The sequence below is a fragment of the Perna viridis genome, chromosome 3, assembly GCF_037379345.1.
Source record: "Perna viridis isolate PV_CMFRI_1.1 ecotype Kerala chromosome 3, ASM3737934v1, whole genome shotgun sequence".
In the NCBI taxonomy this organism is placed as follows: domain Eukaryota; kingdom Metazoa; phylum Mollusca; class Bivalvia; order Mytilida; family Mytilidae; genus Perna; species Perna viridis.
In genome coordinates, this window is record NC_142447.1 from 14,428,130 (window position 1) to 14,443,369 (window position 15,240).

General features: G+C 30.4%; 1 protein-coding gene across 6 annotated transcripts in view; it reads left to right on the forward strand.

Moving 5' to 3' along the window:
• LOC148621121 (cilia- and flagella-associated protein 99-like) overlaps positions 1-14,836 on the forward strand; it is a 31,749-nt gene extending 16,913 nt beyond the window's left edge. For 3 of the 6 annotated variants that reach the window (XM_088575161.1, XM_088575163.1, XM_088575162.1), the window contains exons 10-20: positions 1,072-1,122; positions 2,092-2,180; positions 5,054-5,258; positions 6,238-6,296; positions 6,836-6,918; positions 8,008-8,060; positions 8,330-8,470; positions 8,857-8,940; positions 9,816-9,895; positions 10,512-10,689; positions 13,967-14,836. In XM_088575161.1, the coding sequence (XP_088431287.1) occupies positions 1,072-1,122; positions 2,092-2,180; positions 5,054-5,258; positions 6,238-6,296; positions 6,836-6,918; positions 8,008-8,060; positions 8,330-8,470; positions 8,857-8,940; positions 9,816-9,895; positions 10,512-10,689; positions 13,967-14,095 (1,152 nt within the window). In that variant the 3' untranslated portion in view covers positions 14,096-14,836. The remainder of the gene's footprint in view (positions 1-1,071; positions 1,123-2,091; positions 2,181-5,053; positions 5,259-6,237; positions 6,297-6,835; positions 6,919-8,007; positions 8,061-8,329; positions 8,471-8,856; positions 8,941-9,815; positions 9,896-10,511; positions 10,690-13,966) is intronic. The other 3 variants (XM_088575164.1, XM_088575167.1, XM_088575166.1) reach the window with 1 other exon arrangement.
• The last annotated feature ends 404 nt before the right edge of the window (positions 14,837-15,240 follow it).

Sequence of the window (15,240 nt, forward strand, 5' to 3'; positions counted from 1 at the left end):
GTTAAATTTTACTTGCTATAAATGAAGGTATATCTGTTTTTTTGTTTTTTTCAGGATACTGTTAAATCTTGGTTATTTGTGCATGTACTATCCTGACTGTTTTGACCCTAAAACTGAACTGTTGTTTGGCTTTTTTTACTTTTTTTAATGTGTGTCGACACCTCTTGAATTATGCTAAGATCGAAAAAGATTAATTGACAAAAGTTGAAGGATTAATGCTGGTAAAACAGATTCATTCATTCTATTTTTATTGCCCACATTTTCAGAATGGTACAAAAGTAAGGTACATTTTACAGTTCAGTTATCAGTTAGTTAGTTAATAAACGCTTGTATTTGGAGGGGGGATCTTAATTAACTACATGTACTTCTTTGTTGATGTTGGGGTAGTGTCAGGGGCAGATCCAGAAGTTCCTCAGAAAAGGGTGTGGGGGGGGCTAGGACATTATTTTTCATTCTATGTCAATTTTACACATGAAAATGACAATTTTTACATTATAAATGTGGTGAGGGTGCCAAACCCCTGCACACCCCTTTTGATTCACCACTGAGTGTGCATGGCATGAATGCAAGAGGATGTGGGTTTAATCCCTGGTTTAGTCACACCAAAGACTGAAAAAAATTATAGTCACTGCTTCTCTGCCAATCACACAATATTTTAGCTCAGAATAATGTGCCTACCTGTGACAGTTTATGCAGTTGCTTTTGTGAACTAGCACAATAAAGATCTGACTCAGTTTAACGTATAAGTACAAATTAGGGTCAGTTTGAATGGTCAAATGTTCTCATTCTGAAATGCATGGAATATCTGCTATAGGTCATAAAACCACAATCAATCTATCTATCAATCTCACCTTCAGTTGATTTTTTTCATTCATCCATTTTTTTTTTGTGATAGCATAGGGTTGCATATCAACTTTTCAAAGTCATCTGTGTTACTAAGATGAGTTTATGTTAAGGTTTTTTTTGTATTTCAAAAAGCAATTACAATATAGCATTACACAAATAAATGTTCTGTTTTTACTCATTTTGTTAACACATTATTTATCATATTTGTGATTTCATTTAATTAAGTCGACTCCTGAGATATCTGATATGACCCCCACTAAATGGAGGGCTATTCTAGTAAGTTCAGTGGTATATGGTGGGTGTTTTCATTGTGGCACATTCCTTTTTGTCATATGTTGCTTATGTATGTCACGGTATGTCACTGTATGTCTTTGAAATTTACCTGAATATATATTTGTGTGTATTTGTTCTTGTGAAAACAAGTTGAAGTGTAATTTATGTGTGATTTGCTGAGGTTCTATTTAAAATTAGCTTTTTAACGGATAAACTTACTTAATTTTTCTCTGTTGTAAAATTGAATTCTATTTCATGTGGTTATTTTATTCATGCTATTCTTTGTAAAATCTAGCATGCAGAAATTAAAATAGTACATTCAAATTGAAAAAAAAAAGATAAAAAAGAAGATGAAATCCAATATTTATGGTTCCCTTTCAGCTTTGTGCTCAATTCTACAAAATTACAGTTTATCCAGACTTTATTCATTTTTGGTTTTTAATGGGTTAATTCATTCACAGAATGTAGGGAAGGTGCACTTATGATAAAAGTTAGGAAAATGTTTTGAATATTTGCAATAATCTATTTGTTTTTGTCATCCGAATGTAGTAAAAAATATTTATTTGTACCAAATACTTTATGTGAATTAAAATTAAATTGTCGTTAATCTTTATTTATGTGTATTTTTACATTACTATTTTTAAAATACTTGGTGATCATGATTTTTCAGGTGGAATAAAGAAATGAAAAAAATATATTTATATTGAAAGAAAGCTAGATATATTTTGTTACTCTTAAGTTTGCCAGCTTTATAGTAAAACTATAAATAATTATCACTTTTTTCAATACATTTCTTTTGCACAGCACATTACAGATAAGATGGAGTATCAATCATAACCTCTGAAACATTCTAATGTTCATATTAATTCTCATTGCATCTTAAAATTGTGATACATGTTACATCAGTTCTATTTTAAAATTCCTTATATCACATTCTGAATTCATAGTCATAAATTTTTCAAATATTTCCAGAGTCGAGAAGTTCCAGTGAAAATGAATACTGCCCAGATTTTACGAGAAGGAAAACTATATCATCAAAGAGAAGAGGAAGTGATTAAGAAGTAAGAGTTTTGAAAATTTATATCCCCACTTAATGATTGGGAGGTATATTGTAACAACCTTGTCTGTCTGTCTGTCAATATTTTTGTCACAAAAGTCTTGGCTCCAACTGGACAGATTGTTTTCAAATGTTACTTTATTTGTTTGAGGCTTATCTTGTAAATGATTTTTGTTGCTCTGTGACTTTAAACTTCATGTTTGATTAGATTTTTCCATTTTTGAATTATGTGTGTAGAATGGTAGAAAAAATTTTGTAGCTAGACAACACATAAGTACTATAAAAGATACAGAAAACAATACATCACTCAAAAAACTAAAACACTAGTAATATGAACTCTCACCAAAAAAAAAAAAAAAAACAAATTGGGAATGACATCAGGTGCTCTGGAAGGGTAAGCATGCTTTGCTCAACTAGCGCCACCCAATACATTGTGAGTAAGTATTATCTGTCTAGCAACAATAATGTAGCTCATTGACCTGAGTCACAAAGGTGTCCCGTCAAAGCAATTTAATAAGGAATAGCATTATGAACACTGTTACTGTTGTCTGTTTAATTGGCTGTAGACGATAAGGTTTCTAATCAAACTCTTTTCAAAGGCATCTCCTTTATGCATACAGAAAATAACATTGAAATTTCCAATACAATAAGTTAATTATATGGTCATATAATAGTATGGCGCTGTCGTCATCTTCCCTGGACACTTGGTTTTTGTTGTGCTGTATGTTGAATATTAGTTACAAATTTTTGTAACAGGGTTCAAAACCACAACAGGGATGTTGGTTTTCATTTTGGGGATTTCGGCCCCCAACCTTTTGTAGAATTAGGAGCCAAAAAGAGGCCAAAAGAAGGAGTTCATAGAATTTAACAATATAATCCAGTAAAAGCATGGGAATGTCTGTGATGTTGTTCCATGATGTTCTATACTACAAGAGTCAGACTGGGATTGATTTTGTGGGTTAAGACTTAAAGTACTCTTTTGGAATTAGGGGCTAAAAAGGGGCTTTAAAAAGTATTTTCTCTAAGTACTGACAATAACTTGAGTAAAAACTAATGGATCTCATATAAATTTTACTACAGGTAGCCATAGCCACTAAAAAAGCAGGGATTTATATTTGTGGTTGTGAATTGAAGGGGCCAGAAACAAATTTTATTTTTATTATTACTATTGGATTATAATTTGAGAAAAAGGGAATGAATCGCTTTGAAGCTGTACTGAAAGTTCCATACCCCAAAAGGAAGGTATGGTTTGATTTTATAGGTTTCAACTCCAATCATTTAGGAATAAAGGGTAAAAAAATGGCCACATCAATTCTGGTCGAATTCTTATCCTGTGTTAGATATGTAATCATTATTAAAATTCAAAGATGTATCAAGTTTGAATTGTGTGGCCATACTAATGCCACAACTGTTCATGGTTCGACCTCTTCGGTCCTATTAAGCTGCACCCTGCAAAGCATTTTATTTTCAGCTGAGTGTTCATTGAATATTATAAGTGTTTAATTCTTTTCAATAAACTTAAATAGAGGTTCAATTAAGTAAAGATTGTAGAAACGTAATAAAATCTAGAATAAATCTGACAAATTTATACTGGATTTAATTAAGTTTCTTTAAGGGAGGGGGTTAGTACATCAGTATCCTTTTCATACTATACAAATCAAAAACCTTTTTTTGTATATCTGCACTTTTGTCTTAAAGAGTTTATTTTGCTATTGACAAAACATCTATTTGTCTAATATTGTTTTTTGAAATATTAGCATGCTATATATTGAATGAAAGACATATATTAGGATTTATATAGATTATTTTGTGAATGAAATGTACTAACAAAAGCTAACAACTATATTTATTAGGATAATTTTAGTAGGATACTAATGTTAACGAGGCTGGGATAAGGTACTGGTACTTTATGTTTTAGACTAACAAATGTACAGATTGCAAATAAAAGATTGAAAATTAAAAAAAAAAAGATTGTAGAACACATGAATTTAATTGACTATAAAATTAATATAGATATTCACTAAGATTGTAGAACAATTTTTTGAATCACATAAATTTTAAACAAATAGTATGCAAGTTTTTTTTTCTGTGCTGCATGATTAAAGATACATCCTTAATTAATTGGAGTTCATACACATGTATTTCCTCCCCCTTCCCCTCCCAAAAAAAAAAATCACTTCGATAAAGGAGAAAACAAGGCTAATTACTCAGATAACGTTAATGAAAAAATAACTATTTAAAGAAAATCTATAGATGTTTTCCCATGAGAAATAACCTAACTCTTGATATTTCAATATTTAATGAGTTTAACCTATAAAGGCCATTCTTAATTAATTTCTTGGTTTACAGTCCATTTTCATGAAAACCAATAAGGGAGACATTTCTTTGTATGTTTTTGCCCCACAGTGATGAGGGTGTCTTTTAAATTTTTCATAACCAGCAAAAATTGTTTTATTTTTGTTCATTTATATGGCAAAAAAAAACCGTAACGAGACATCCACAAATGAGACAAGTAAGGGCATAAGAAACAAAAAGTAATTTTAGTTGTCCTGAGGCTTCATTCATGAAGATGACAGGTGTTCGATTGTTTCTTTTTTTCATGAATTCTTCATACTTTAGGTATCACTTGTGCAATAGGATATCAAACAATAATCAATCAATCAATCATTTCCTTTTAAGGTAGTCTTTTAAGGTTGTGTTGGTTGTGAGTTTAGCTTTTGATTCTTATCCTTGAAAATGATTGAATTGTATCAGCATTGGTATTTTCAGTTTCTATAGATATCATAATATGTTTGTTTGTTTGTTGGGGTTTAACGTGATATCATAATATGAAAATATAATATGAAAATATGAATAAACATTCAAATTTTTCAACAGATTAGAAAATCTAGAGGCTGGTGCCAAAGATGCCAGTGAATTCCTTAAATGGCAGTCCGATATGAGACAGAAAGATTTAGAGACCAAACTGGCAGATATTGAGAGGAGGAGGTTGGAGGGAAAACTCAGTCATGAGGAAGCTATTTTTGCCAGACAGAACCTCATCAAGGAAAACAAACAAAAAGTTTTAGAAATGAAAGAAGAGGTAAGTTTATTTGTTCTACATTTTGACTGGACATCCATTATGCCATTCAGAAAAAAGTTTTGTGGCTCTCAGATAACTTTGTATGAATATAGAAGATTTAATTTTTTTATTGTCCTAGATAAGCAATAAGGCAAAATAAAATAATACCTCTGTTTCCTGTTACATGTCAGAGAAAAAATGGGTTGGTAGGTTGGGATTTTATTTTTTTTTATTTACTTATTTTTCCCAAATTTCATAGAAAACAACTTCAACAGCATCTTATTAACCACCCGAACTTTGTGGAAACTGAAAATTGACTACCATCTATAAAATGTCAGGTCGTTTGATGGTATTTTATGTTGTTTGGTAACTTGAAAATAAGTCAGTCAGGGGTCAAGGCATGAGTTGGTCTGGTTACAGAAAACAGAGGTATAAGTATATTTGGCCTAAGCATTATTCATAAACTAAATTATGAGGGAGGCACTGTTATGTTTTTATTTTATATACAATGGGAGAAGGGGCATCTTTGAAACAGACAGCAAAACAGTACAATGAATAAGAATAATATCTACTTTTTTTAGCAGATACAATTTCCTAATCAGTAATTATATGTTTGTTCCAAGTTCTAACATATACAATTACTACCTCTGTAGTGTAACAATTTTTTTTTATTGAAAACATTTTCTCAATATTCTGTGCAAAAATATTTAAATTGTTTTAATATTTATTAATATATGCATGTACTGTGAAAGTACTTTAATTTGTGGATACCGATTTTTGAGGTTAGGGAAGAAACACAACTTTGTGAATTCTTGAATTCGTAGTTTTTCAGTATACACATCAACTGGATTCTCCTTTTCGTTGGGAACCAAATTTGGTGGTTTGGCCTACACATGAAAACCATGAAAATTTGAATCTCTTTCACAGTACATGTATTATACATTGGTTTCTTTTCATTTTTACATAGTAATGTCATTCTTTTATTGTTTGTATTTTCTAGACAAGGAAAATGATGCAAGAATTTTTGGAGAAGAAATTTAAAGAGGAAAAAGAAATGAGGTGAGTTTTTTAAAAAAAAATTATGTAAGGGAAATCAACAGAACCAGGATTTAAACGGTGATGAAAAAAAAAAGAAAGTAATCCAGGGATAATGATTAGACCAAGAAGGTAGATACACAACAAAGGACATGGACTAACCAAAAATAATATGCACATTCACCTAGAAACAACAGTAAATAAGACAACAGGACTCCACTAAAAACTGGGAGCATGGATTAGGTGCAGCTGTTGGGTAGCATCCTCTGATATGAGAGTGCAATGTTATTTTAAGTGGAAATTAGACTCGTACAATACCCACTTCTTGCCAGTATTTCATGAGCTTCATGATTCATATAAATCTGACCAAATCAAAAATTTTCTATTCCATTAAGTCTGTAGATATTGGTGAATTTGATTGCAAAGAAATCCCTTTAAAATATGTATTAAAATTACTTTTAGCTTTATTTTGCTCCAAGTATTTAGCAATACAATAGTAAATTTAAGTTGGGATCACAATTCCATTAATGAGAGTTATTAAACTTGACATTTTTCTTTTGTAGAAACCTAGTAGAAGACACCATGCAGGGTCACAAAAATGCCAAGGAAGCTACAAAGAAGTTGAAGGAATATAAGAGAAAAATAGGTTAGCATTATTAGTGATAGTTCTTTGGATGTCATGCTCTTTTTATTCTCTGGGTCTGGTTCAATAAAACATCTCAAATTGAGATTTTCCTCAAATTCTTCCTCAACTCTTAATTTTGACCAATCAGATCACTTGAAATACACAGGACTGAGGTAAACCCAGGCCTAGAAACTAGATCTTCGGTTCTCAGGTGCTCTAAACTTAAAAAATACAAGGGGGGGGTTTACATTTACAGATTCTCTATATAATCTATTAATTTCTACTGCAAGTAATGCTCTATGAGTTGTGAATCTCTCCTGTATGTATGTTGAATAATCACCAAATTTCACAATTTTACAGATTGTCTTCATAAATACAAGGAAAAAACATGCATTATCATTAGTACATGTAGCATAAACGGGTCTGAAAATGGGTAAAGTCTATTAAAAATCACATCACTTGCTTATTTAAGATTGAAAAAAAAGTTATTAATTTACTGTATATGAGACAACGGTCAATAACTAAATTTCCCCTACATTTGTATATGGAAGAGTATCCTTAATTAATGCTACAATTGTTTGATATGCTTCATCTTCAATGAATTTAAAGACATAGCATTGTATTAACTAATTATCAAATTTAAATAAGAAATGATAATATTCTGGGAATAAAAAACGTAAATGTACCAGGTATATATTAAATCATATTTATGCATTCACTATCCTAAAATATGCAAGATCTTTATTGTATAACAAGTCATGAGTTCCTTAAAAAGTTGCTCCTTAGTTGTATCATGCTCTTAAAATGGGGAAAATGTATCCATTTTGGCCAATCAAAGAAAATTTCTTGGTTTTCATACAAACAAATTAGGAAGGGAAGCATTTCTTATGACCTTTTGATTCCCCAAAACAATAATGAGGGTGGTTTTCGCACCGTTCATAGCCATTAAAAAATGAGGAGGGAGGTATTGTTTATTATATTGATATTGCTATAGAAATGAGTATGATGTGTTACCACAAAAGAAAAAAAGAAGGGCCTGAGAACCATGAAAATCATTTTAGTTGGCCTTAAGTAGACTGCTTTATAGAACACATCTCTTTTAATTTACAGTACAAGAAGTAAATGAGGAAAGTAAAGAACTGATGAGACAGGCATTAGAAGAGGTAAACATTTTGTATAGTAGTCAATTTAGAGACACAAAACTTTGTATGCAATTTTCTTTTAGTTGTAAAGAGAAAAGATTTTCATGGGTACGATTTTGTGGGCATTTAATCTACCTTAAAAACCTACTAAGTGTTACATTTTTTTACAGTAAAAAATATAGTAAATTGCATCAATTACAAGAAAACTTACTGTTTCTCGGAAATTTTCTATGTTGACCCCATGTATCCTCATTTATTTTCAAATTCTATATCTACTTTATTTTTCTTAGGCTGAGCAAGAGATGAGGAGAAAGATGGAGTTGATACACCAGATCAAAGCGATGGAGGCTGTACCTATCATACGGCAGAAGTTGGTCGATCTTTCAGAATCAGCTGGTCATGGTTTACTGAGTGAAATGTCTATTGCCGAGGTATACTATTTTAACAAAAGAAAAACTTCATACAAGCAAAATTTAGAAGACTTCACAAGTGACAATAAATTTTTATCCATGTCTTTTGCGTAAGAATTACACCTCTATCCACAATCTTTTTCATTTAAATTTCATATATAATGCAAGTCTTTGTTTTTTTGTATTCTTTGCACACATGGATTAATAAGTGCCATATTTTAGCTAATTTGTGGAGGAATAATCTTGTTAAATTTATAATGTTAATTTATGTATAAAGTTAAGTTTGTATAAGTTATGACAATTTTAATACCTATAAAATATTCTAAAAAGTACAATGGACTGGAAAAATAACATTTTTAATCACAGATTTCATAAAATTTAAATTTGATGTCAATCTAATTTTTAAGTTACGAGAAAGGTTATCTCTATGCAAAGCTGCTGAAAAAGAGACAGAAGAAATGAGAAGAGATGATATTTTACAATCTAAACAGGTAAGATTTATGTAGGGACTAAATAGTTTCTCTGTTAATATTTTACTTTTTAGATTAACAGTAGGACTTACTAGATTCTCTGTTCATATTTTACTTCTTAGATTAACACTAGGACTTTAGTACCCCTTTCTCTGTTAATATTTTACTTTTTAGATTAACATTAAGACTTACTAGTTTCTCTGTTAATATTTTACTTCTTAGATTAACATTAGGACTTACTAGTTTCTTTGTTAATATTTTACTTTTCAGATTAACATTAGTACTAGTTTCTGTGTTAATGTTTAGAAAAGTTGTGTTTATAGGATGTCACTTTGTTTTGATTTACTGCATTTTGTCCACAATATCTGTTGGTTGAAAATATACTGAAAATGAATCCAGCCCTGAACTCAAATTTTATTAAATTTTGGTATACAGATTTTCTAAAATTTTAGCTAGTTCTGCCCTATTTTGGTTACCACTCTTAGACTGGCAGTCAGGCTAGTATATAAACAAGAAGTACTTATGAATATCACTATTTTTTCTTCAAAGGCAAATATAAGCATGTGTGTTTTTTTTTTGGCTAATTAAAAAAAAAGAAAAAATATTACACAATATTTAACTCAATATGGTGTGAGTTATTCTTAGACAACATTTGAAAATTTAGACTCAGAATGGTAATTTACATGCACAAAACCATTATGTGTATATATGTAACAGTATAAAACAGTGAATGATAACTGAATGGGAATCTTTTGGCAAGTAAAATTTGTCGATAAAAAAAATCAGGAAAAAAGCAAAATCCAGAAACAAAAAAAAAAAAAAAACAATCACAGAGGACAAGAGTATACCATGGTAAAATTTATATGATGTTGTTTTTATTCTTTTATTTACTTCAGGCAAAAGATCAACTGCTTTTAGATACACTAGAAACTATATCAAAACACCGATTAGAACAAACAAGATCTGCTGCTATCAAGTAAGCTAATATATGTAGGAAAGAGAATTTATAGCCTTTACAAATCCTGTTGTGTTAACTGTTTCATTTATTGATGAGCATGCTCAATATACACTTCTGTGAGGAAATTCTTTTGTCCTACCCAAAGCCATATTTCACACATGCTCATTAAATTTCCTGTAGTTAACATGAAAGAGTCTATATTCATACTTCTATTTAGAAATTTTGACCATTTTTTAGATAGAGCTCGGTGACTTACACAAAAACCACTGGAACAAGGATATGTTGCCTGTAGACTATTTAGTCATAATTTTTAAATTCTACGATCTCACCATAACCATATTGACAAATATGGAGTGTCTATTTCCATATGACCAACTTAGCTGAAATGTAATTGCATTATTCTTAACATTTATTGCACACACATATTATATTGCCCCCACGAATTTGTGCAATATAAAATACTATTTGGAGTGATATTCCCCAATGTTCATGCAATAACCCTATTTTACTCAACTGAAAAATGTTCATAAGGGTACTAATAATTTTGCAGAATTTGATTATAGCAATATTTATATAAAAGTATTTCATTAAATTAATTATAAAAATTTCATACCATAGTCTAAATCTTTAACAGGTTAGAACAGAAGAAAAAATCTGATCCAAAGAAAATTGAACTGAAAGATGAGAAGTTATCAGAATTGGAGAAGAGGCTTGCGGAGAGGAAAGCTCAAAGAATGAAGGAGAGAGAATCAGCTAAGTTAGGGTCAAACAAGCAATCGGCAAACAGAACTAGAAGTCTTATTAATCAGAAGGTAAACATTTCATCACATGGGTACCACTTGCACCTGTAACCTGTGGTCAATTTCATTAAAAGTCATAAGTGTAAAATTGATCATTGGCTATGACATCATGATAGAAAATAGCATTGTAATGTCATTAATTATGATCAATTTTACACCTACAAATTCTTGTGGAATCAACCTTAGGTTTTAATCTCTCAAATTTTTTTTCTTAAAACACAATAATTATTCAGAAATTGTTGAATGCTGTTATTGTCATTTTGTAATTTTAGCCAAAGAGAAGTTTAATTTTTGGAATTTTGAGAAATATCTTACACATTGTACCAATGTTAAAAATTTCATAATATTGAAGTTATTGTGAATTTAAGTCAAATATAAGTTGAAAATTAAAAAAAAAACATTTGTAAATATATGATGAAGATGTTTAATGCTCTTTAACTATGTTCATGGGGTTTGGATTGTAGTCTTTAGGATTTTTTGACATTGTAAAGGCCTGGTATATGATTTTGGAAAATATTTGTATCCATGTGATTTTATAGACAAAATCACACATGTTTCCATAATGGTCCTAAGCTTATGAAAACATATTTTGCAAATTTTACTGTGTACTAGAAGTGTAATTCAATACCTTGAAGTTGGTCTTTAGGGGAAAAACTGAATTCAGCAAAAGAATAGATTAATGGCTGAAAACAGAACTAAGTGCTGATGGAATATAAATATTTATTTTACTTCAGTACATATTCTCTGTAGTAAATAAAGTGTAACTTTGATGTGCTTCTTTTTACCTGGTTAGCAGTTTTTTTTTATGTGATCAAATGACAATTAACAATCATGGTCACTCTGTTCATTTCTTGACTTTGAAGCCAACATTACAGTTCAGGTACGGGAACACAATTAATTCCCCTTGGTTTTTGTTGTATACGAATATAGTTCCAACTTTGGAAGTAGGTACCTTCAACAGTTTTTCATATTTTTACTGGAAACTTATTTGCTGATGTTTTGCCTCTCATTGGTAGAAAATACGTTAAAATTACATGGGATTTTTTTTTCATGAATCAATTCTGACTAAAAGTTGTGATTTGGTTCAGTGGAAGAAAGTTAAAATTTAGGACTTTTAACTCAGTTCATTTGACATGTTTACCCGATGATGGTAAAATTTTCTACAATTTATATGTAAAATCCTGTTTGTACACATTTTTAGGCCAGAGACGTTTTATTCAGTTTGCGCCGGTGGAATTTTTTTAATCTGCTCAAATGTGTATATTAAAATGCACTTGAAAATTAATTGTGGTCTCGTGCCCTAATAAGGGGGTTGGCTGGGTATCAGAAATTTTGTTTGCTAGTGTTTGCTGGGGGTAATTTGGTGTTTATTTTCAAGAATTCAGGAAATGTACATGAGATATGAAGATTTTGGCCCTTTATTCTCTGTTTTCTGAAATTAAAATAAAAAATATGGTTTCTATGGGATTTTCCTTTGAAATTGCACTGTTGCTAGGGTGCTAGGTATGAAATATAGACCAGTGGGGAAAATATTGTACAGCTTTGAGTTTTCTCCTCTAATTATACACTAGGAACATCAAATCAACAAAAAAACATACTTTATGAACAAGGTTTAGGCAGAAATCTGACAATTTAGTGTAATTTTTATGAACCCAGTCAATGAAATATGGCAAAATCAGGGGTTTTCACAGCCTTGTCTTAGGATCTATAAAATCACAGATATGTGTTTTATTGGTCTGAATCTTTTGTATTTGCTAGTAAATAATATATATAATGTGAAAAAAACCTCATATATTCATGCATCTAGTGTAAGTCACTGCATGTATATACCCTGTGATGTCTCAAAAACACCTAATTTTAGAGCACCGCATACACTGTAAGGTTTCAAATATTAAATTTTTTGTAGAAAAACTGGAAAATACCGCTGACTGTCTGCTTATGTACCTGATAAGCTTAGAACCCTACATTATTTTACATTTGTTTCAGTTTTTTTATCAATCAAACCCCAAATAAAGACTAACTTTGAATATTGGACACAATCACACTTGAACAAGCTCTGTATAGGTCTGGTTTAAATTGATCTGGAGTCACAGTTTTAGCTTTGAAACCACTTCTTTTTGTTTTCAATGTACATTTCATATGTGTAGACCACTTTATGTTTGAAGTTGATCAATTTAAGTTGTTGTCAGCATCATAAAATGAGTTTTCATATGTTTATCCCTATACATGGTCTAAAAGTGCATTGACCATGGCCGAATGTATAAAAACCCAATTTTTGGCCTTAAAGCAGCTGGAACTTGAGTAAACAGAACTTCATTGCATCAAATACACATAATATGATGCAACCAATGTAAAAAATCACAAAAATATTGCATTTAAAAAAAAAATGTACATTTTAGAGGGGCCTTATTTCCTTCGATCATTGGACATGCGAGTCCTGCAATGTACCACTGATACTAAATTTGCTATAACTTATATATTTTTCAACTAATCATGATGAAACTTTGTACTTGAAGTCAAAAAAGGTTCATCTTGACATGAGTGCAGTTTTTATTCAAAGTGAGCACATTTACTGATCTAATAGGTACGAGAATACAATTAATTCCCCTTGGTTTTCATTGTATACGAATATAGTTCCAACTTTGGTAGTGGGTACCTTCCACATTTTTTCATATTTTTAACTGGAAACTTATTTGCAGAAGTTTTGCCTCTTATTGGTAGATAATAGTTTAAAATTACATGGGATTTTTTTTCATTAATCAATTCTGACTAAAAGTTGTGATTTGGTTCAGTGGAAGAAGGTTAATATTTAGGACTTTTAAATCAGTTCATTTGTCATATTTACCCCATCTCCAAGTTGTATGTATTAATTTCAGAAAATGATCGTAAAATTTTCTACATTTTATATATAAAATCCTGTTTGTACATATCTTTAGGCCAGAGAAGTTTTATCCAGTTTGCGCTGGTGGAATTTTTTTAATCTGCTCAAATGTGTATATTGAAATGCACTTGAAAATTAATTGTGGTCTCGTGCCTAATATTCAGTATGATGAAACATTTGTCAACTGTTTATTCTTGAAACTGTAAATTTATGACGCTTAGATACCAATTATTAGCTTCTGTTTTGGCTCAGGTAGTAGTTGATACCATGGGATAATTAATTTAATGTTCCCTTTAATGTATGACCATTCAACAGATGCATAATAATTCTTCCCTTCCTCAAAAAAAAAAAAATGGAAGCAGATGCAGGAAACCGAAAAATAAAGTTGATTTGTCTCTTTTTTTACAGAAAGCATTAGAGGAGAACAGATGGAGAGAATTGGAACTAACACAGGAAAGAGCTGCACGGCTGATGGACGGTAGTCTTGGAAAAAGCAAATCAGCCAGCAGACTTGCTTCTAATTTGGTCATGACATAATGTTTTTCTGTGTCATTTTTTAAAAGATTCCATTGAAACTAGGTATGACCTGTCAACAAAGAAGAGTTATTTCAATGAAATAAGAATTAAAATTGTTAGAAACATGCAAGCTATTTGAAAATATTGATTGATTGATTTTAATCCTTGAATTACCTTGATATTTGACCAAAAAGTTATATTTAACTACATGTATGAAGATGTAATGTTTGCCTCAAGTATTAAAAAATGAAAAAAACTTAAAAAGTTTTGAAGAGCAATATTTGTTGGAAGAAAGAAGTCAGAATGTCATTATTTTTTTTTAATATTTTCAGTTCAGTCTATCAGGTAATTTTTAGATTGGATTAAAAAAAATCTTAGTATTCTTATAAAAATTTAATGATGCAGTTAACATTAATTTTTTTAAGACTTAAAATATATCTCCTGTCAAGTTGTTTACATGCAAGCTCTTTAATAACTTGTGTTGTCAAAAAATTTCGAAGGTACACAAATGTATTTATATTGTATTTTAATATTATACAAGACTTGAACAAATATTTGTGTTGGAATATTTTAAGCATTCCTGTGATTGGAAACATGTGTTTTCTTTTTTCTCTCTCAAATATTTTTGTCTTTAAAAAATTAAATATTTGTGCTGATATTTGTAAGATGAGAATTTGTTATTATTTATGTAAATGCCGTCCTTATGCTTGTGTTTACACGTTGTTTTATTTTGTAAATATTTATTAAAATATTTTTTAAGAATTTATGATTAATTTTTAGCAGTGATTGATGTGCTGGGGTGATTCTAGAGGTTGGTCCTTCCCCTTTTGTTGAATAAATTTGGTCAGTTTCTTGGATTTTTATATCACTATCACTTTTTCTGTCTGTCTGTCTGTTATGCGTTTGCATGATGACTTGTACTGTGCCTCCCCTTCCCATGCTTATCTACTTCCTGTTAAACAATCGACTTCATACAACAGAAACATTTGACTAGGGGTATTCTTTGCAGGATCTAACTTGCATCTTTTTTGGTAAAAATTTACCAATAGCCTGGAACCACCTTTTCCTAATGGCTTCGGTACACATTAACACAGCTTCTAAATTAGAAATAGGGAACAAATACAGGTATGGGATTCTAGAATAACTTAACACATTTTTCTTAAACA